A 24476-nucleotide genomic window follows, 5' to 3' on the forward strand; every position below is an offset into this window, starting at 1 on the left:
CTTTTCTTCTCCTTGTTGCTGTAATTCCCTAGTGATTAAACAGAGAAGCTGGATAAAAACTGTGCCGCAGACTGGCACCTCAAAATCATCAAATGTTTATATGTTAGTTTTCTCAAAAGCATTTATGACTATAAAGTGCACATACTATAATTTTTCAGCATACTGAGTTTTTCACCAACTGAACACACCTGCATGAGGAAACAGAGCATTAATAGCACTCCAGAAGTTCCCCTCATCCTCCCTTCCAGTCACTACTACTCCATATCCCCATCCCCAGTGTCACTACATGGACTTCGAGCAGCTTAAATTTTGCCTAATTTTACACTTGACATAAACAGAACCATACAGTATAGAAAATGCTCTTTCAGACTTCTTTCCCTCAGTACTGTGTTTGTGAGATTCATCCCTACTATTAAGTAACCATACTACTGATATATACATGGTACATCTTTCATTTTCATTTCTATATACTATTATACTGCATGTGAATATACCAAAATTTATTCTGTTGCTGCTGAGCATTTAGGTAATTTGTAGTTAAGAGCTATTATAAATAGTGCTTTATAAACATTCCAATACAAGTCTTTTCATGAACACATATACAAGTCTTTTAAGTGTATACACAGGAAATCAAGCTGGATCATAGGGGATATCAAGTTTTAGTAAACATTGCAATGCAGTTTTTCCAAAGTGGTTTGGGTTACCATTTTTTAACTGGAATAGTCAAGCAATCTAAGCATAAAAATCATACTGAATATAATTTTTCATTAATGCTTCAGAAGGTATTTAGAACTGCGATATTTCAGGGTAAATGCTATGGAAACATTACTTTTGTTGATAAATTACACTGGTTAATAAAGCCATAAAGAGACTGATATTTCAATAGAGTGGCTTTGTTTAAAAGATTGTTTCAGATGAAAAGAGCCTTTGACTTTATTCAGCTTGCACTGAATGGCAAACTATATATAATTAGTAAAATTAAGAGGAATATGTGCAATGATAATGTAAACAAAAATGCAGAAAGCAAGGCAGCAGTGCATGTTTCTCTGCTTTTAGAAAGAGAGGGAGAGAAGTGGTAACTTAGTCTGAGTGAATAGATGAAGTTATGAATTAATAACTGCAGTATCAGCAAACAGCTAATATTTGTTGAGGCACTAATGCCTTCTGAGTGCTCCAATTCATTTAATCTTTGCAATAATCCTATAAGATAACTACTATTATTATCATCCCAATCTTAAAGATGAGTAAACTGAGTCTCAAAAACATTGGGTGACTTGCTCCCAGTCACACACAGCAGGCATGTAATCCCGGGAAATCTGACTCCAGAGCCTATGTTCTCAACAAAGATGCCACACTGCCTCCACAGGACAAGAACACTAGGTGAAGAACAAGATGGGCAAAAAGAAAAAGAATGGTCATTTACAAAACTGAACAAACCAAAATATGTTAGTCTAAAAGGCAATTAAGGCTGATTCTAAAATTTGATACAAATACTTCAAATGATGATGTCAATGGAAACTTTCTGTCATAATTTTTACATTCAAAGACCAAAAAGAGGTTCACTGATCAATCAGACTTTATCAGCTAACATTTTCCTAATGCAAGACAGATGCATTATTTTTATGGGTAACTTTCAGAATGTTAAAAATATCCACAGCCATTTTCTCTAATTGTTTATTAGATTATTCTTCCAAACTCTACGAGTAACTTTCACATAGAGGACACATTTAATTCCTTTTTCACAAACAGTTGGAGATTACTCTCTTCTAAAGCATCCTTTAACTATTACTCATTTTATTTTAAGTTCCTTTAACACTATGCCCTGAATACACTGGTCTTTTTTCATGAGGGCTCATGAAAAACATGCAAGAACAGTAATGTAAGAGAACCCAATAGGGTAAGAGAAAATAAAGTACAAACAACACACAGTGCAATTGCTAGAACAAAGCAAATCGCTCTAACTAGGAGAGACAATAACAGAAAACGTACTGTTTGACTCGGTTCTTAGACTTTATTTCAGTTTGGTGCCAAAAGCCAAACATACGACTCTAGGTGATCTGACCAACATAACAGACAGGAACTATCACTCTTAAAATTGTTACAGACATTATACTTCTGTTGATGCACTATAAAACTAAATTAGGTTTCTGGCAAACATAACACAGTTATTTCAACAAATTTTTGACTTATGTTATAACTCTCCTTTTCAGTACCTTTTAAGACTCAATGGCAAAACATTAGCATATTAACCATTCCAAGCTTCCTGCCATTTGCAAATTTGATGGCCGTACCTCCCATGACTTAATGCACATTATTGAGGAAAACACTAAATTAGACAGAAATTTGAGGATTATACACTAATTAAAAGTTAAGCCCTTAACTGTATTAAAAGGTTTTCAAAAAACCTCCTCACAAAGTGATAGCATTATAAACTGACAGCACATGTAGCATTATACAAAGCAGTAACCGAGTATCTTTCATCTCAAAGTTAATCTCAGTTTGTATACACTCTGCTAGAATTCTCCCCAGTAATTTTCTTGGATTATATATCTTACCCATAAATTAGATTTTAGATAATAAACAAAATCTAATAAAAAGTTATAAAATACAAAAAGCCTATTAAAAATTGAAAACATTAAAAGAATACTTTGAAATGCTAAGTCAGCTTGGAGACATTATAAAGTCTCCAAGACCACCACGATAAAGCAAGTGAGTATCACAGTAAAGCAAATCAAATGAATTTTTTAGTTCCTTGGTATATACAAAACTTAGGTTCATACTGTACTGTAGTCTATGTCTATTGCATACTACAGCATTGTATCTAAAAAAATGTACATAGCTTAGCTAAAAAAATTTTTATTGCTAAAGAATGCTAGCTATCTCCAAGTGGTAAAAATACCTCAAGACAAATGCTGGGCATAGAAGCCACAGGGCATAAATCTGCAAAGAACTATAAAGCTAACCTTTTCAAACAATATGGCTTCTCTCTCACTTACCAACTTTACATCTCCCTGTATGGCCCCGGAAGATGACTGGTTAGCCAGAGACGGGTAAGATTCCTCAAGGGAGGAACAACCTAAGACAGGCACGGTCGCAGGGGGGCCATCAGGTGAGAAATTGGGGATCAACAATGGTGAAGCTTAGAACCTCACCCCCCCTGTTTTGAGAGAAATCTTCTGCATCCGTGGATGGTTTATTGCCCTTGTCTAGCTCGGATTAACACATAGTCTACAGGCACACACCTGATCATCTACAATTGCTCTCCTACAACACTAAACTATGTTTTCTACCTTTATCTTGCATCTACCTACCACCTCAGCATTTTATTAAAAATAAAAATAATAATAATAATAATAAAGGGAGAAATGTGGGATCCACATATAAATCAAGTATAAAAATCAAACGAATATTCATATTTGACCTGATTGTTTATAGTTCATAATGCGTGATCAAAACTGAAAGTTTCTGTGATGACTGCCCTTGTACTCTTCACCATGTAAGAATTTATTCACTATGTAAGAATTCGTTCACCATGTAAGAACTTGTTCATTATGCTTCAGAAGATTGGAGACTGACGAGAATTAGGCTTGAGATGGATTAATGATTGTGCATTGAGCATTGACTCCCCTATACAGAATTTTATTGTTGTTAACAACCATTTGATCAATAAATATGAGAGATGCCCTCTCAAAAGAAAAAAAGAATGCTAGCTATCATCTTTGACTCTCTGAACTTTCAGTGAGTCATAATCTTGCCTCCTTGTTGATGGCAGCTGACTAGCCATGAAAGTTGTTGCTGAAGACGGGTGGCTGGCGCAATTTCTTGAAATAAGTCAATCAAATTTACCACAATGATTGACTCTGCCTCTCACAAATGATTTTTCTATAGCACGTGATGCTATATGATAGCATTTTACCCATAGTAGAATGTCTTTCAAAACTGGAGTCAGTCCTCTCAATCCTGCCACTGCTCTATCAACTAAGTTTATGTAATATTCTAAGTCTTTGTCGTCATTTCAACAAATCTTTACAACACCTTCACCAGGAGTAGGTTCCATCTCAAGAAATCATTTTCTTTGCTCATCCATAAGAAGTAATTCCACATCCATTAAACTTTTATGACACTGCCACTTCAGGCACATCTCCAAACTACTTTTAATTCTAGTTTTCTTGCTATTTCCACCATGGTGACTTACTCCACTGAAGTCTTGAACGCCTCAAAGTTATCCATAAGCATTAGAACCAACTTCCAAACTCCAGTCCATGTTGAGAGTGTTACCACTTCCCATGAATCACAAAAGTTATTAATGGCATCTAGAATGGTGAATCCTTTCCAGAGGTTTTCGATTTACTTTGCCCAGATCCATCAGAGGAATCACAATCTATTGTAAATATAGCCTTACAAAATGTACTCCTTAAATACTAAGGTTTGGAAGTTGAACCATGGGCTACAGAATTGATGTTGTGTTAGCAGGTATGAAAACAACATTAATCTCCCTGCACATCTTCATTAGAACTCATGGGTGACCAGGTACATTGTCAATAAGCAGTCATATCTTGAAATCTTTTTTCTGAGCAATAGGTCTCAACAGTGGACTTAAAATATTCAGTTAATCATATTGTAAACAGGTGTACTGTCATCCAGGCTTTGTTGTTCTATTTACAGAGTACAGGCATAGTAGATTTAGCCTAATTCTAAAGGGCCTTAGGATTCGTGGTTTAAATGAGCATTGGCTTCAACTTAAAATCACCAGCTGCATTAGTCCCTAGCAAGAGAGCCAGCTTGTCCTTGGAAGCCAACACTGACTTCTCCTCTCTCGCTACCAAAGTCCTAGATGGCATCTTCTTCCAATATAAAGGAGTTTCATCTCTACTGAAACTCTATTGTTGAGTGAAGCCACCTTCATTAATTATCTTAGCTCGGTAAGTTTGTGTTCTGATGGTTCCTTGCTGCAGCTTCTACATCAGCATTTGCTGCTTCACCTGGACTGTTACGTTATGGAGATGTCTTCTTTCCTTAAACTTCATGAACCAATCTCTGCTTCCAACTTTTTTTCTGCAGCTTCCAACTTTTTTTTCTGCAGCTTCCTCACCTCTCTCAGCCCTCAAAGAACTAAAAGAGTTAGGGTCTTTGTATTCACAGCTTGGCCAATTGTTTGTCTCAAGAGGCTTAGCTTTCAGCCTATCTTGGCTTTTGTCATGCCTTCTTAAGCTTAATCATGTCTAGCTTTTGTTTTTAAGTGAGAGACACCGTGATTCTTCCTTTCACTTGAACACTTAGAGGTTACTGTCAGGTTATTAATTGGCCTAATATTAATACTGTTGTGCCTTAGGGAATAGGGAGGCCTGAGGAGAAGGAGAGATGGGGGAACGGCTGGTCAGTGGAACCATCAGAACACACACACTTATCAATTAAGTTCACCATCTCCTATGGGTACAGCTAGTGGCACCACAAAACAATAAACAATACTAACATCAAAGATCACTGATTACAGATCACCATAAAAAGTATAATAATGAAAAAGTTTGAAATATTTTGAGAATTACCAATATGTGACAAAGACATAAAGTAAACAAATGCTGTTGGAAAAATGGCTCCGATAGACTTGCTCAATGCAGGGCTGAAACAAACCTTCAATTTGTAAAAAACGCAGTATCTGCAAAGCACAATAAAGTGAAGCACAATAAAATGAAGTATGCCTGTTAGAAGGAAATTTATAGCCCTAAATATCTTTTTGAATCAGGGATTTTGTTTTTACAAATTAACATTTTAAAAACTAACAAACCAATAGAAAAATAGGCAAAAAAGAAAAAGAAGATAATTCAAACTAGAAGAAACCTGTTTGATCAATAATCCTATAAAAAGATGCTTGATCTCACTAAAAATCAAGAAATGCACCAACTAAAAGCAGTAAGATATCTAAGATTATCAGGATGGCAACAATTTAATTCTGGTAACACCAAAAAGCAACACTTGCTTGTTAAATTTCCTTTAGGTGGGTACGAAAAGGAATGATGGGGTTACAACACCAAACATAGAAGTTAAAGAACTCCTGAAATGTCTAACGGGGACTCTCAGTAATGACCTCCTTATAACTATCTAACTCTGGACAATGAGTACAAACTATGCAGTATTTCATTGCCAAGTCTTTTATAAGGTACTTAGACCTAAGGGAACATATTGATGCCATACAACCGGGTCTCCAAGAAAAAAAAAAGGTTTTCTGGAAAAGGCACCTGCCAAAACAACCAATTAAAGTATTTACCTAAAAACACAAAGCTTCCCCCAGATAAAATATCAAATCTTTCTTTTAAAACTTCTGCAACACTAAAATGCCATATTTTAATCCATGCAAAATTCACTTTATCACATTAAAGCTCAAATAGGTAAAACTTTCTTTGGCTTTCTGACTTCCCTATAATGAAGGAAGAGGAGAGAAAAAGTCTCAAAATACTACTAGCTCAATATTGGGGCATATGCAAATAAAAATGTAAACAGAAAATTTCAGTTGATATAAATATCTGATCTCTTGTAAATGATGGAATACAGTATCATAAAAGCTACAAAATATAGATATAAGCCTATAAAAACTATCCCATCTAAACTCTCTGGGCAAAGTTTAAAAGGAAATATTTCTCAGCTACATCTCTCACACCACATTGTATTTTTCAGTTAACTTGGTTATATTTTTAACACATTTATTTAGTGGTTTTATAGACATTACACTATAGTGAGCTACCCCTACTTCATCATCAAGTCCTCCTTGCAAACAATAACGAGTAGGGCAGCATTTGTAAATTCTGATTCTGGGCAATGGAAAACCAGTCATGCAAATATAGAAGCTATCCATGATGATCCAATAATTTGTTAGAACATTCTCTCTCTCTTTACTGTCACTGTACTTCACTTCCTGGGCTTGCCCTATACTGTCACAGTGTAAAAAGCAGGCAGATATTTAACACTATTTTTTCTTAAGTGAATAAACAAATTTGTCAAAATACCTCTCAAATGTAAATTGAATTTACAATAACATAGTAATAGAAGAGCACCTAAACGCTGATTATCAGGAGTTAATGGAACTCTTTAAAACTCTTACTAAGCAGAAAGGCTCTTCAGTGAAAAGGGATGGTCTGACTCCCTGTGCTAAACGAAATAAAGACTGCCAACTCGGAATTACTAGAAATCAGAGAAATGCAAATTAAAACAAGCAGAGTAACATTAGAGTGCACATCTGTCATTTGTAGTGGCCCAAATTTTCTAAACCCACTCCGAACACTGTGAATGCTACCCTCTCAAAGTAGACTAAAACAATAAAAATAACACACAAAAAACTGTATTACCCAGCCTCCTGCATAGCTAGTATTTCACTCAAGTATGTGGCTAGTAACTAGTTGGCATGGAGTTTGTCAATCAGTACAATCTAGGTTAGATTTGAGGGAACAATCTGATGAAGGATATTTCTTTGGTAAGCTTGGGTGGCAGTAGAGGTGGAGTGTTTTGAGTTAAGACAACAGAAGCTACCTGGTCAAAGAAAAGTATGTTTCAGGGGTCTGGTGACTGCATCAATCCTTTATCAAGCCAGTTCTACAAAGCAGTTCCGGGTTTTATTCCTGAAACAGTTTGGAAACTAGTTCTCCAGGCTATGATACTCTAAACATCTTTATTTCTTAATAAATCCCTTTCTGGGTAAATTAGGTAGAATGGTGTCCACTGTAAAAATTAAGGAACCTTTCATATACACAAATGGTAAACATTTGTGAACTTTGTGAGTTCATAAATTTATGAACTAAAGAGCACTACAGATTCAGAAAAGGATCTGAAGGACTGTGAGATCATGTAACACCCTGCTGTCAAACTCCAAAGAGGGATGGGGTTGATATATTCAAGTAAGTAAGGGGTGAAGGGGGCTTTTCCTTTTTCCTCTACATACTTCTTTTCTGCTTAAATATTTTTACAATGAGAAACAGTCATACAATGCTGGGGATTTTTTTTTAATAATTTTAAATCTTTTAAAAAATAAAAACTGATATGCCCACCCAGAGATGCCTGCCATCCTAATTGAGAGTAATAGTTTTAATGGTACTTAAATAAGTAATTTTAAGAATGTTAGAACATACTTTCTATAGTCCATATATATGTATACACACAATTTCATGTACTCAGATTTATATAACATAAAAACCTTGTATTATCTTTGAATGGGAAGAACTTTCTAACCATGACTCCACATATAGAAGGAAAAGACAGCAATTTTTAATTACACACAAACAAAATTTCTGAAACTTTAAACAAAGTTAAAAGATGAAGGGCAAACTGGGAAAAATGATCTGGAACATATGTGGCAACAGATTGATATTTCCAATATATAAAGAATTCTTATGCATCAGTGAGAATAGACATCTTGATTTAAATATGAGCAAAGAACATTAATAGGCAATTCTCACATTCACACACACACACACACACACACACACACACACACAGAGGCAAAAAATATTAAGATATTCAATCTCATTTGATATTTTTACCAATCAATAAAATCTTGAGAATATCTAGTATTGAAGAGGGTATGGGAAAAAAGGACAGTCTTAGACACTCTTGGTAGGAATCTAAACTGTCTCAAAATTTTGAAGGGCAACCTGGAATATACAACATTTTAAACATGTGTTTCATAAATAAAGCAATTCTACATTTGGAACTGTATCCTATGCAAATAGACAAATACATAAGGATGAAAGTATACACTGCAAGCCTGTCTAGCAAAAACTGGACAACCTAAATATCCACAAGAAAAATTTAAAAATCCACATTATTTCATGATATTGTAAAACCATGTACCCACTACAAATAAAAATATAGATCATTCTCTATTAGCATGAAAAGATGTTCCAGATATACAATTAAGTGAAATGGGCAGGTAACCATATAGCATGTTTCTATTAGGATTAAATATAGATTCATTATATATGGAAGTATTTACATAAATATAATATACATGTGCATGTATCTATATAAATACATACACACATACCTGAAAAAACAGGTCTGACATATTATATACAGAAATATTAACAGTGGCTAGTTCAGAATAATACAATCATAGGTGATTTTCAGTTTCTTCTTCATACCTTCTGAATTGTCTGAACTCTTTACAAATGAATATGTATGGGTTTTGTGCTAAGAAATAGTACAAAATATTTTCATCCTTGAAACAAATAAAGAGCAACAAAAATCACCTTATTAAATACTTTGTGCCTTTATTATATATTACTTTTTTCTTACCTTTAAACCTTCAGCTGGAAGTCTATAACCAAATCTCGCCGGAAGATCATCAAACGTCTGAGTCACATTTTCAAAATTGTACTAAATATAAAATTAAAAACAATCAAGTTACAACCAGTTTATACATTACATTTAAAATAAAAAGTTTACTAAATTATTTATGTTGCCATTTCCACAATTCTGATTTACTACCACAGCTTGTTACAGTGAAATCAATTTTGTAAATGCACATCCATTAAAATAGAAAGAAATATATACAATTTACTAAATACACAACTGCTTAAATTGGATTCTGATTTTATATAATTATTATTAAATAGTAACAATTCTGTAACATTAAACCACCTATTATTAGTTTTTCTCATAGACAATTCTCTAGAAAGGAATTTTCTAGACATTATTTCCCACCAAAAGTTCCATTTTATTTTCTTTATATTATAAAGGTCTGATTTAATAGAAGAGATTTACTGAATTTCTAGCTCTAGCTATAAAAGATGCGTTTTCCCCAGAGAAAAAAGGAGCAGGAGCATCAAACCATACTTTTAAGCCATTGTCATTTTTTATATAATCTGAACAATTATATATATCTAGGGCTGAACAACGGAAGAACTAAATTCAAAGAAATACATACATATAAAAAGCTGAAGATATTCAAACTCTTTACCCTTCCTTTTATATTCGTGTTACAATATTTATCAGTCCCTACTAAAACAGAACAAAACAAGGGTTCTCTGTGCTCTTACAATAATAGTAATGAGAATTGTGAAGTTAGTTTGCTGTATTATTTAAGAATGTTCAATCTGCCACATAGAAAAATAAGAGACAATAAGATAAATGAAACTAAGCAAAGTTAGTAAACAAATAATTTCTGAAACACAGGCAAAACTTATATGATGTATTAGAATTTAAGATAGTTGTCTGTATACTGTAGGCCTAAATTAGAACACATTTATTCTGACTATAGATAAAAAGAATAAAACAAAGCATGAGTGTTATAAGATAGAGGAAAGGATGGAAGATTCAAGCAAACGTTGAAGTGCTCCCAAAGCATGGATTAGGTCACCCATCCAGACTGACAGCTGTCATTCCTAAATCAAATACCCACTGGTGATCTCCATTCTACTTTCATGAATCATATGCCATAGATAAGCAGATAAATAGTATTGAAGGTTAAGTATCAAGTTACAGCTGTGTTCAGATGTAAACACCTTATGTCGCTACAACAGAGCGAGCTAATGTTGGATCTAGATACCTTCCATCCCTTAAGTCCCCTTGTTCACTCTCGACTCACGTCCAATCACCAGGGAAAGCTGATGCAGCACTGAGGGAAACTGGATACACTACTAATGGGTAACACAGATTTAAGTAGTGTGGTCCTTGCTTTCCACTCATCCCCTACCCAGAGTGGCATCTTAACAAACCCATCTTTTACCTGTGCTTCTCACGGTATGTTTGTAATTAACTCAATAACTATGTAATCTAAGCATATGAATTTGGTAATTGAACCTACCCATTCTATCACCTCTAGGATAATCAGCCTGGTAGTATATACTTGGAAACCAGCAGTGCTTAAGGGTAATTTCCTACTATACCAACATATGTGCAGAGTGCTCTACAGCTTATAAAATACTTAACAGAGTTTGTGACTCTGTGTTTTTATATCCATTATCACAATATATCATTTCTTAATAAAAAAACCTTTGTCAGAGGTGGAGCCAGGACGGTGGCGTGAGTAGAGCAGTGGAAATCTCCTCCCAAAAACACATAGAGCTATGAAAATATAACAAATAAAACTCTTCCTAAAATACAGACCAGAGGACACAGGAAAACATCCAGACCACATCCACACCTGCAAGAACCCAGCACCTTGCGAAAGGGGTAAGATACAAGCCCCGGCCCGGCGGATCCCGAGCACCCCGCCCCTCGGCTCCCGGCGGGTGGAAAGAAACCGGAGCGGTTTTTTTTTTTTTTTTGGCGAGTGCTTTTTGGAAGCCTTAAAGAGACAGGGATCCCGTTGCGAGGGAGGCAGGGCGGCGGGACCGGTGAGCAGGTGCCTGGGACCGGCGCCTGAGGACAAAGATTATCGGGCATTTTTCCCTACGGGACTGGTGGGCGGGTGCCTGAGACCGGCGCCTGAGGACGGAGGAAATCGCACGTTATTCTCCCTTTTTTTTTTCTCTCTCTTTCTGTTGAGTGCTTTTTGGAAGCCTTAAAGGGACACGGACCCCGTTGCTAGGGAGGCAGGGCGGCGGGACCAGTGAGCGGGTGCCTGGGACCGGCACCTGAGGACAAAGATTATCGTGCGTTTTTCCCTATGGAACCAGTGGGCGGGTGCCTGAGACCGGCGCCTGAGGACAGAGGAAATCGCGCGTTTTTCCCCATTTTTTTTTCTCTTTTTGGCGAGTGATTTTTGGAAGCCTTAAAGGGACAGAAACCCCGGTGCTAGGGAGGCAGACCAGCAGGACTGGTAAGCGGGTGCCTGGGACCGGTGTCTGAGGACAAAGAATATCGCACGTGTTTCCCTGCGGGACTGGTGGGCGGGTGCCTGAGACTGGTGCCTGAGGACGGAGGAAATCGCACGTATTTCCCCTATTTTTTTTCTCTTTTTGGCGAGTGCATTTTGAAAGCCTTAAAGGGACAGGGACCCCGGTGCTAGAGAGGCAGAGAAGCAGAACCGGGGAGCGGGTGAATGGGACCAGTGCCTGAAGAAAAGGAATATCGCACATTTTTCCTCTGGGACCGGTGGGCGGGTGCTTTTTGGTAGCCTGGAAGGGACAGGGACCCCGGTGCTAGGGAGGCAAGGCAGCAGGACCAGTGAGCGGGTGCCTAGGAGTGGCGCCTGAGGAAATAAAAAAAAAAAAAAATCACGTCTGTTTTCCTTTTTTTTTTTTTCTTTTTTTTTCTGCTCCCTCTCTCATTGTTGCTCTTGTTGTTTTGGTTTGGAGAGTGCTTTTTGGAAGACTTAAAGGGGCAGGACAGGACACTTAGACCAGAGGCACGGAATCTGGGGATCTCTGGACACACTAACCCCCTGGGCAACAGGGAGCACAGAGGCCCCTTACGGAGATACATAGCCTCCCGGCCGCTCCCCCTCCAACGGGTCTCCACCACTTTGGAGGAGCAGCCCCAGCCAGGCCACGCCCACAGCTACAGCGGAGATAAACTCCATAGCAAACGGGCAGGTAGCAGAAGCCCTGTCTGCGCACAGCTGACAAGCATAAGCCACTAGAGGTCGCTATTCTCCCAGGAGAGGAAGGCCACAAACCAACAAGAAGGGAAGCTCTTCCAGCGGTCACTCGTACCAGGTCGGCAGACTATCTCTATCACCATGAAAAGGCAAAACTACAGGCAGACAAAGATCACAGACACAACACCTGAGAAACAGACAAACCTACACAGTCCTCCTGAAAAAGAATTCAAAATAAAAATCATGAACATGCTGACAGAGATGAAGAGAAAAATGCAAGAGCAATGGGATGAGATGCAGAGAAAAATGCAAGAGCACTGGGATGAAGTCCGGAGAGAGATCACAGATGTCAGGAAGGAGATCACAGAAGTGAAACAATCCCTGGAAGGATTTATAAGCAGAATGGATAAGATGCAAGAGGCCATTGAAGAAATAGAAGCCAGAGAACAGGAACATATAGAAGCTGACATAGAGAGAGATAAAAGGATCTCCAGGAATGAAACAAAACTAAGAGAACTATGTGACCAATCCAAAAGGAATAATATTCGTATTATAGGGGTACCAGAAGAAGAAGAAAGACGAAAAGGGATAGAAAGTCTCTTGGAAGAAATAATTGCTGAAAACGTCCCCAAATTGGGGGAGGAAATAATCGAACAGACCATGGATTTACACAGAACCCCCAACAGAAAGGATCCAAGGAGGACAACACCAAGACACATAGTAATTAAAATGGCAAGGATCAAGGACAAGGAAAGAGTTTTAAAGGCAGCTAGAGAGAAAAAGGTCACCTATAAAGGAAAACCCATCAGGCTAACATCAGACTTCTCGACAGAAACCCTACAGGACAGAAGAGAATGGCATGATATACTTAATGAAATGAAACAGAAGGGCCTTGAACCAAGGATACTGTATCCAGCACGACTATCATTTAAATATGATGGTGGGATTAAACAATTCCCAGACAAGCAAAATCTGAGGGATTTTGCTTCCCACAAACCACCTCTACAGCACATCCTACAGGGACTGCTCTAGATGGGAGCACTCCTAAAAAGAGCACAGAACAAAACACACAACATATGAAGAAGGGAGGAGGAGGAGTAAGAAGGGAGAGAAGAAAAGAATCTCCAGACAGTGTATATAACAGCTCAATAAGCGAGCTAAGTTAGGCAGTAAGATACTAAAGAAGCTAACCTTGAACCTTTGGTAACCACGAATCTAAACCCTGCAATGGCAATAAGTACATATCTCTCAATAGTCACCCTAAATGTAAATGGACTTAATGCACCAATCAAAAGACACAGAGTAATAGAATGGATAAAAAAGCAAGACCCATCTATATGCTGCTTACAAGAGACTCACCTTAAACGCAACGACAAGCATAGACTAAAAGTCAAGGGATGGAAAAACATATTTCAGGCAAACAACAGAGAGAAGGAAGCAGGGGTTGCAGTACTAATATCAGACAAAATAGACTTGAAAACAAAGAAAGTAACAAGAGATAAAGAAGGATACTAGATAATGATAAAGGGCTCAGTCCAACAAGAGGATATAACCATTCCAAATATATATGCACCCAATACAGGAGCACCAGCATATGTGAAGCAAATACTAACAGAACTAAAGAGGGAAAAAGACTGCAATGCATTCATTGTAGGAGACTTCAACACACCACTCACCCCAAAGGATAGATTCACCAGGCAGAAAATAAGTAAGGACACACAGGCACTGAACAACACACTAGAACAGATGGACCTAACAGACATCTATAGAACTCTACCTCCAAAAGCAACAGGATATACATTCTTCTCAAGTGCACATGGAACATTGTCCAGAATAGACCACATACTAGCTCACAAAAAGAGCCTCAGTAAATTCCAAAATATTGAAATTCTACCAACCAATTTTTCAGACCACAAAGGTATAAAAGTAGAAATGGATTCTACAAAGAAAACAAAAAGGCTCACAAACACATGGAGGCTTAACAACATGCCACTAAATAATCAATGGATCAATCAACAAATCAAAATAGAGATATAGGAATATATAGAAACAAATGACAACAACAACACAAAGCCCCAACTTTTGTGGGACGCAGCGAAAGCAGTCTTAAGAGGAAAGTATATGGCAATCCAGGCACACTTGAAGAAGGAAGAACAATCCCAAATGAATAGTCTAACACCACAATTATCGAAACTGGAAAAAGAAGAACAAATGAGGCCTAAAGTCAGCAGAAGGAGGGACATAATAAAGATCAGAGAAGAAATAAACAAAATTGAGAAGAATAAAACAATAGCAAAAATCAACGAAACCGAGAGCTGGTTCTTCGAGAAAATAAACAAAATAGATAAGCCTCTAGCCAAACTTATTAAGAGAAAAAGAGAATCAACACAAATCAACATAATCAGAAATGAGAATGGAAAAAACACGACAGACTCCACAGAAATACAAAGAATTATTAAAGACTACTATGAAAACCTATATGCCAACAAGCTGGAAACCTAGAAGACATGGACAACTTCCTAGAAAAATACAACCTCCCAACACTGACCAAGGAAGAAACACAAAAGTTAAACAAACCAATTACGAGCAAAGAAATTGAAACGGTAATCAAAAAACTACCCAAGAACAAAACCCCGGGGCCGGACGGATTTACCTCGGAATTTTATCAGACACACAGAGAAGACATAATACCCATTCTCCTAAAAGGGTTCCAAAAAATAGAAGAAGAGGGAATACTCCCAAACTCATTCTATGAAGACAACATCACCCTAATACCAAAACCAGGCAAAGACCCCACCAAAAGAGAAAATTACACACCAATATCCCTGATGAATGTAGATGCAAAAATACTCAATAAAATATTAGCAAACAGAATTCAACAGTATATCAAAAGGATCATACACCATGACCAAGTGGGGTTCATCCCAGGGATGCAAGGATGGTACAACATTCGAAAATCCATCAACATCATCCACCACGTCAACAAAAAGAAAGACAAAAACCACATGATCATCTCCATAGATGCTGAAAAAGCATTTGACAAAATTCAACATCCATTCATGATAAAAACTCTCAGCATAATGGGAATAGAGGGCAAGTACCTCAACATAATAAAGGCCATATATGATAAACCCACAGCCAGCATTATACTGAACAGCGAGAAGCTGAAAGCATTTCCACTGAGATCAGGAACCAGACAGGGATGCCCACTCTCCCCACTGTTATTTAACATAGTACTGGAGGTCCTAGCCACGGCAATCAGACAAAACAAAGAAATACAAGGAATCCAGATTGGTAAAGAAGAAGTTAAACTGTCACTATTTGAAGATGATATGATACTGTACATAAAAAACCCTAAAGACTCCACTCCAAAACTACTAGAACTGATATCGGAATACAGCAAAGTTGCAGGATACAAAACTAACACACAGAAATCTGTAGCTTTCCTATACACTAACAACGAATCAATAGAAAGAGAAATCAGGAAAACAATTCCATTCACCATTGCATCAAAAAGAACAAAATACCTAGGAATAAACCTAACCAAAGAAGTGAAAGACTTATACTCTGAAAACTACAAGTCACTCTTAAGAGAAATTAAAGGGGACACTAATAAATGGAAACTCATCCCATGCTCATGGCTAGGAAGAATTAATATCGTCAAAATGGCCATCCTGCCCAAAGCAATATACAGTTTTGATGAAATCCCTATCAAATTACCAACAGCATTCTTCAATGAATTGGAACAAATAATTCAAAAATTCATATGGAAACACCAAAGACCCCGAATAGCCAAAGCAATCCTGAAAAAGAAGAATAAACTAGGGGGGATCTCACTCCCCAACTTCAAGCTCTACTACAAAGCCATAGTAATCAAGACAATTTGGTACTGGCACAAGAACAGAGCCACAGACCAGTGGAACAGATTAGAGCCCCAGAAATTAACCCAAACATATATGGTCAATTAATATTTGATAAAGGAGCCATGGACATACAATGGCAAAATGACAGTCTCTTCAACAGATGGTGCTGGCAAAACTGGACAGCTACATGTAGGAGAACGAAACTGGACCATTGCCTAACCCCATATACAAAGGTAAACTCAAAATGGATCAAAGGCCTGAATATAAATCATGAAACCATTAAACTCTTGGAAAAAAACATAGGCAAAAACCTCTTAGACATAAACATGAGTGACCTCTTCTTGAACATATCTCCCCGGGCAAGGAAAACAACAGCAAAAATGAGCAAGTGGGACTACATTAAGGTGAAAAGCTTCTGTACAGCGAAAGACACCATCAATAGAACAAAAAGGAACCCTACAGTATGGGAGAATATATTTGAAAATGACAGATCCGATAAAGGCTTGACGTCCAGAATATATAAAGAGCTCACACGCCTCAATAAACAAAAAAGAAATAACCCAATTAAAAAATGGGCAGAGGAACTGAACAGACAGTTCTCCAAAAAAGAAATACAGATGGCCAAGAGACACATGAAAAGATGCTCCACATCGCTAATTATCAGAGAAATGCAAATTAAAACTACAATGAGGTATCACCTCACACCAGTAAGGATAGCTGCCATCCAAAAGACAAACAACAATAAATGTTGGCGAGGCTGTGGAGAAAGGGGAACCCTCCTACACTGCTGGTGGGAATGTAAATTAGTTCAACCATTGTGGAAAGCAGTATGGAGGTGCATCAAAATGCTCAAAACAGACCTACCATTCGACCCAGGAATTCCACTCCTAGGAATTTACCCTAAGAACGCAGCAATCAAGTTTGAGAAAGACAGATGCACTCCTATGCTTATCGCAGCACTATTTACAATAGCCAAGAATTGGAAGCAACCTAAATGTCCATCGGTAGATGAATGGATAAAGAAGATGTGGTACATATACACAATGGAATACCACTCAGCCATAAGAAGTGGAAAAATCCAACCATTTGCAGCAACATGGATGGAGCTGGAGAGTATTCTGCTCAGTGAAATAAGCCAAGCGGAGAAAGAGAAATACCAAATGATTTCACTCATCTGAGGAGTATAGGAACAAAGGAAAAACTGAAGGAACAAAACAGCAGCAGAATTACAGAACCCAAAAATGGACTAACAGGTACCAAAGGGAAAGGAACTGGGGAGGATGGGTGGGCAGGGAGGGATAAGGAGGGGGAAGAAGAAGGGGGGTATTAAGATTAGCATGCATGGGGGGAGGGAGAAAGGGGAGGGTAGGCTGCACAACACAGAGAGGACAAGTAGTGACTCTACAACATTTTGCTAAGCTGATGGACAGTAACCGTAATGTGGTTGTTAGGGGGGACCTGATATAGGGGAGAGCATAGTAAACATAGTATTCTTCATGTAAGTGTAGATTAAAAATTAAAAAAAAAAAAAGAAAGAAAGAAAGAAGGAAAAGGGGGATTACTCCTTAACAGGATAAAACTATTGGTAAATCAAAGATCAACGCATGCTTTAAATATCCTTAATGTTGATCACTTAAAGGGTGTCAGATGATCAGCTATGGAGGTACTCTTTTCTGATAATATTCCTTTCTCTTAATAAAAAAAGAAAAAAAAGTAGAAGTAGTCCTGTGTGCTGACCTCCAATGAGTTCTGCACAGTGGTATAGAGGGCATGTCAAAGTGTGGGCAAAGGGTCTGTTTGTTTCTATGCAGAAAATCAAGGCTTAGCTTGGATACCCAGAAAATGAACTAAGTAAGATACGATATGAGGAGGAGCTTCCGGCATCAGCACTCTCTGGAGGACTCGTGCTGGGGGATGATCATCAAAAAGCCTCCACAGGCATCCGGGCGATGCTGCGGTTGTGGCTGCATCCACCCCACCGTTTCCTGGACTTGCCATTGGAATGAGGAGGGAGATGTCTAGGCTGGCATGTGCATACAGTGAGACAACGAATTTGACCGGATCTGTACTGTTGGAACTCAACCAGGAGTTGGGAGGGGTGCAAGGTGTAGCACTCCAAAATCTTATGACTATAGACTACCTACGGTTAAAAGAACATATGGGAGGTGAACAGATCCCAGAAATGGGCTGCTTTAATTTGTCTGATTTTTCTCAGACTGTTCAAGTACAGTTGGACAATATCCATCATATCATAGACAAATTTTCACAAATGCCTAGGGTGCCTAAATGGTTTTCTTGGCTTCACTGGAGATGGATGGTAATTATAGATTTGCTTTGTTTATGTCACCGTATTCCTATTATGTTAATATGTGTGTGCAAATTAGTTAGTAGTTTAAAACCTATACATACTGAAGGTACTCTACAAGAAGATATGTCAAAGAAATAATCAATCCTCCCATGTTTTCTTCCAAATGCTACCTCTATAGCTTTTCTTCTTCCTTCCTAATTACAACCCTTAAATAGAATTCGTGCCTCATATCGAAGTTACCGAGTATCATAATTCCTCCAGGTGGTAAAGATACCTCGAGACAAGTGCTGGGCATAGAAGCCACAGGGCATAATCTGCAAAGAAGTAAAAAGCTAACCTTTGCAAACAATATGGCTTCTCTCTCACTTACCAACTTTACATTTCCCTGTATGGCCCCGGAAGATGACTGGTTAGCCAGAGACCGGTAAGATTCCTCAAGGGAGGAACAACCTAAGATAGGCACAGTCGCAGGGGGGCCATCAGGTGAGAAATTGGGGATCAACAGTGGTGAGGCTCAGAACCTCACCCCCCCTGCTTCGAGAGAAATCTTCTGCATCCGTGGATGTTTTGCTGCCCTTGTCTAGCTTGGATTAATACTTAGTCCATAGGCACACACCTGATCTTCTACATTTGCCCTCTTACAGCACTAAACTATGTTTTCTACCTTTATCTTGCATCTACCTACCACTTCAGCATTTTATTAAAAATAAAAATAATAATAATAATAAAGGGTTAGGAGTATAAAAATCAAACGAATATTCATATTTGACCTGATTGTTTATAGGTCATAATGTGTGATCAAAACCGAAAGTTTCTGTGATGAATGCCCTTGTACTGTTCACCATGTAAGAATTTATTCACTATGTAAGAATTCGTTCACCATGTAAGAACTTGTTCGTTATGCTTCAGAAGATTGGAGACTGACGAGAATTAGGCTTGAGATGGATTAATGATTGTACATTGAGCATTGACCCCCCTATACTGCATTTTATTGTTGTTAACAACCATTTGATCAATAAATATGAGAGATGCCCTCTCAAAATAAAAAAAAAAAAGACAGCTACAAACTGAAAACAACTCAGAGATCCATCAACAACTTGGTGTGGTCATCAATGGAAAACTACTCAGGAATGAAAAAGAATGAACCACTGACTCATGCAACAACATAGATATTATGCTGGGCAACAGAATTCAGACACTAAGAGCACATACAGATGATTTCATTTATGGCAGTTTTTTAAAAAGGCAAAAATAGTAACAGAAATCAAAGACTGCAAGGGAAGAGGAGGAAGCTTTGCATGATGGAAATGCTGTGATTATAGTGGGAGTTTCACAGATGGATATATCTGTCCACACTTGTTGAAGTGTACACTTAAAATGGTGCATCTTACTGCATGTAAATTATACCTCAATACATTTGATTTCAAGAAAAGAAAAAAAAACCTTTGTTTAATTGATTTGATTCATACAACAGCTTTGTGTTGAACCTGAAACCATCTGTTACCTCCTCCATGACCAAAGACACTACTGTAAAATAAATTGATCTAAATCAACACAGACAGACCAAAGTAAAATACAATTGTGTGTGGGCAATACTTTTTTAAGAAATGTACTTTTAAAATCAGGAAATGGAAAATCTACAACTGTACTAAAGTATTCATTTGTTACTTCCTATTATTAAGAAGTTTCACTTTTTTTGGCCATAATTTCAGAAATAAAGTATCTAACTTGAACTACAGTACGTTTAACAACTAGAGTTAGTTTTGTTCTTGAGACCCATTTTGAAATTCCTTTGTCTTTCCTTAACAGCAAAATACAGTTTGTCTCACTCTGCTTCTTTGCAATCACTTTATTTAAAAACAGAAAAATGTTCCTATCATGAATAAAACAAACAAAAACATCTTTAGCACAAAAGTGCTTTACTTTTTTAGTCTGGATTTGGGGCTGCTGCTCATGAAATTAAAGATTTCTCACTATTAAAACTTATGAAATAGAAGATAAAGTTACTCATCTCTAGAATCCCATTAGTGATTACCATGTAATTGCATTAATCCATTTATTTTCAAGAAGTCTTTTCCTTCAGTTCTCCTTGACAGCAGCCTTAACAGAAAGTTTAATTTACAAAGTAACAAATAGCCAATGATTGTGAGCATTTATCACATGCTAATAAATACTTGACAGGTATTCACTTATTTAATCCTTACAACAACCCAACAATCCCCACAGCAGCCACTATAATCGTCCTCCTCATTTTACAAATTGGCAACAGAACATTGAAAATAACCTGTTCTAGTTAAATTAAGAGACCCAGCATTGTAACCCAAGCAGTCTGGCCCCAGAGCCCTGGCTCTTAACCCACTGCCCTATCCTGTCTCTCCTAGTCTTACTTTCTTAAGGAAACTGAGACTTAAGAGATGTTAAGTATCTGTCCAAGGTCATGCAACTACAGAGTGGTAGAACTGGAATTCAACTCAGATTGTAACTCCATTGCTGGAGCTCTTAACTACCATACTATATATTCCAGTCCACTCACACCACCAACCACTGGGTGCTTCTCTCCTACTCTGCCAACTGACGTTCACAACCACCTACCAAGAAACAGTCTCTTTGACAAACCCCTACAAGAGAATCAAAAGTCAGACTGGAAGTAAACCAAAATTAGGTTGTTCGACTCTGAAACTACATACATAAGATGGATACTATTTCTCAAAAGATCATGGCACAGCTCAAAGGTACCAAGTCATTTGTAGTACATAAGCCTCAGAATATTCAACATTGACCTGCTATCTCTAAAGTGTAATGCTCCTGACAATTCTAAAGCTCCATACTTTATATATAAACCTACATAATTAATAATTTCACATTTCCTGTTGGGTCAAAGGAAACAAATAATAGTAAACGAATGAAAAGAGAATAAGAATGAATTGCTAATAGAAATAGTAATCTGAAGTACCTAGGAATAAATGTTATTTAAAAAAATATGAAAAAATTAAATCTCCAAGGAAAAGTTATTAATCCATTCAAACATTTACTGAATTCCTACTATGTAACTCTCAACTAGGCATCAGAGAAAAAGTTTATTAGTAAGACATAGTCTTGCTTTCCAGGTACTCATGATCTAGGGGGTTTACTAACTAGTCAGCAACACACTATATTACTATCCATATAGCTTCTTAGAATTTAGCAACTCATTTGTCAAATACTGCTGTCAAGAAATTAATAGTCAAATAAGACAATTCAACTGCCAAAAGTAGAATCATCAAATAGCATGACTTTATACAAAAGCACCATCCTAGTACCTGTCCAAAATGATACTAGAATCAACTTGACGTCCAAAAGATTTAAACCTTTATTACCACCCACAAACTCAGATTTCAGGGATGCTCTTATTCTTTTAAAAGGAAGAGCTAATATTTTCTACCTCTTGACTCACTTCCTTTGAGTAACTGTGTTACCACATCCATTTCCTCTGCCTTGATATTTAGTTCCCCTTATAACCAGTTACATGTCTTCATAATCCAGTCCCCTCCAACTACCTCTGCATTCATGTCAGCCTTCTATCCTTTGGGTCAGCATAAAGACTAGATTTAACAAGCTCGCATATGATGGTTCCTTCACTAGATGACATCAACATGCATTCCACACTTAACTTGCCTGGAGTACAGGAAACACTGCTGAGTGTTCTTCTATAGTTAACATTTTGTTTTGTCTCTACATTAAAAACAAAATCTAATCAATACCCAATCAACACTGGGCAGTCTCATACACTGCTCAAGGTAATGAATGAAGGATGATGAGAATGATAACAATAATGAAGATTAAATAGATAAAATATTTACTATGTGTCAGATACTCTTATAGGCAGTTTGCTTTATTTAATCATCACTAAAACACTCTAGTTACAAATAAAGAAACTGAGGCACGTATAGTGGCTAATTTGATCAAGTTAAGTTCCCAGCCCACTGATAATCATTTAACCCATCACAGGGCTGAACCACAGAATAACAATCCATTTCTGGTAAAAAAGGAAGAAGACAAGGAGTGGCAGATGTCAGGAGAAAGGAAAGGGATGGGGAGGGGAATGGAAGAAATCAAAGGAGAAAAGAGAACAAGGAGAACTTCATTCTCTGATTAGTTCATATATCCTCTACCTCATTTCAAAAGTCATCCCTAGAATATTCCAAGAACTTTGGGGGTCAATTTAGAAGAGAAATTTGAATAGAAATAGACTTAAAAGTCCTTAGGAAAAGTGGATTTTCTTCCACTCCACCTCAAAAAGATACAGATTACTCTAGAAAAAATCTAATCAACTAGTTGCCTGCAACAGAGGGAAAAAGAAGGTGAGAAATCTCATAGGGATTAAAGTTGCTGTTCCAAAAGCTATGGTATAGAAACCAGCCTGGCTCTTCCAAGTTCTACAATAATCCTAGTGTTGCACAAGTGCCACACTTTGCAGAAACATGGATAAAAACCATATCAAGCTTTACTCAGCAACAATTCCAGCTCTTCTATTTCTCATCTGATGTCACTAAGCAAACACTTGCACCCAGAAAGTAAAAACAATCAATCCTTGGCAAAGTGGTGTACATGACTAAACACACACACACACACACACACACACACACACACAGATAATTCCTCTTTTTCTACCTTTACATAAATGAGAAATAGGAAATATATATATACTTTACAGTGTAAAGTACAGTGAGACAATAAATAGCCTGGAAAGAACTAGTAAGGTTTTGAGGAGCAATGTGTTTCTTCCAAAACTTATCCATCTACTATCAAAGGTAAGAGCACTGTGCTTCTTTTCTGACTCATTAACATTAATCTTTGGCTGAAATTTTCTATGGACATCTTGTACAGTTTTTTTAAAAATTGTTAAAGTCAAGGGATTAAAGATGGCAGTGTGACAGGTGAGACAGAGGCCTGCTCCTAAAAATGCATATAATATGAAAATATAATTAATATAACTAATCCTGAAAGAGCAACAGGAAAGAAGGCTGCACCAGACTGCATACACCTGCAGAAAATAACAGACCTCACGGAACAGGATAAAGTACCAAAGCTGTGACCTGGCGGGACCCAAGCCTTTCCCCCACCCCAGGGGGAGGAAGAGGAATGGAGAGGGGAGAGAGTGGAGGCCTGGGAATACTGAACACCTAGCTCTAGAGATCTGCTCTGGGAGCACAAACCTACATTGCATGGTGCTCTGGTGATTAGGGGGATTAGGACGCTAAGACAGGCAGAATACCTGGAGAGACTGAGATTCCAGCCGCTTGCGGAAAGCAGGGATCCATATCCGAATGCTCTGGGACAAAAGAAACGTGGGCAGTCTGAGGACCTTTCTAACAGTGAGAGGGCTGTTAAAGGCGCAAGGATTGCACAGTGCTTACTGCTCAGGAGAAAGGACAGGTAGACAAAATTGTCCGGGTGTACTCTGCCTAACAGGTTGGGAACTTTCATGATCTTCAGGCGCTCCACACCCCTGGTGGATTACGCAGCTCCAAGGTTCTCCACCGTGATACGCAGCCTGCTGCGCCTCCCTCCCGGCCAGACCACACCTGGATAGCAAACCGGCAAACCCTGCCCTGGCGTCAGGCCCGCCAGAGGGAAGCCCTGCCTACAGCAGCTACAAAAGCAAAGCATAGAGGCTTCTACCTGTGTGCTCAACCCACTGGTTCTGACAGTGCAGACAGGCATAGCAGTGGGGAAGCAGGAAACAACTCTTTCCTCTCCCCAGGCACCAACACCACTCCCCTGCAAACCCCGACAATGCTCCAGGGGCTGAGCAGCTCCAGAGAGCAGAGCTTCTGGGCACTAGAGGGCACCACAT

The 24476-nt window shown here is 38.0% G+C and overlaps 1 protein-coding gene across 2 annotated transcripts in view; it reads right to left on the bottom strand.

Moving 5' to 3' along the window:
- RNF13 (ring finger protein 13) overlaps positions 1-24476 on the bottom strand; it is a 203028-nt gene that overhangs the window by 111108 nt on the left and 67444 nt on the right. For both annotated transcript variants that reach the window (XM_073232218.1, XM_073232219.1), the window contains exon 3: positions 9283-9363. In XM_073232218.1, the coding sequence (XP_073088319.1) occupies positions 9283-9363 (81 nt within the window). The remainder of the gene's footprint in view (positions 1-9282; positions 9364-24476) is intronic.

Source organism: Manis javanica, chromosome 3 (genome assembly GCF_040802235.1).
Source record: "Manis javanica isolate MJ-LG chromosome 3, MJ_LKY, whole genome shotgun sequence".
Lineage (NCBI taxonomy): Eukaryota > Metazoa > Chordata > Mammalia > Pholidota > Manidae > Manis > Manis javanica.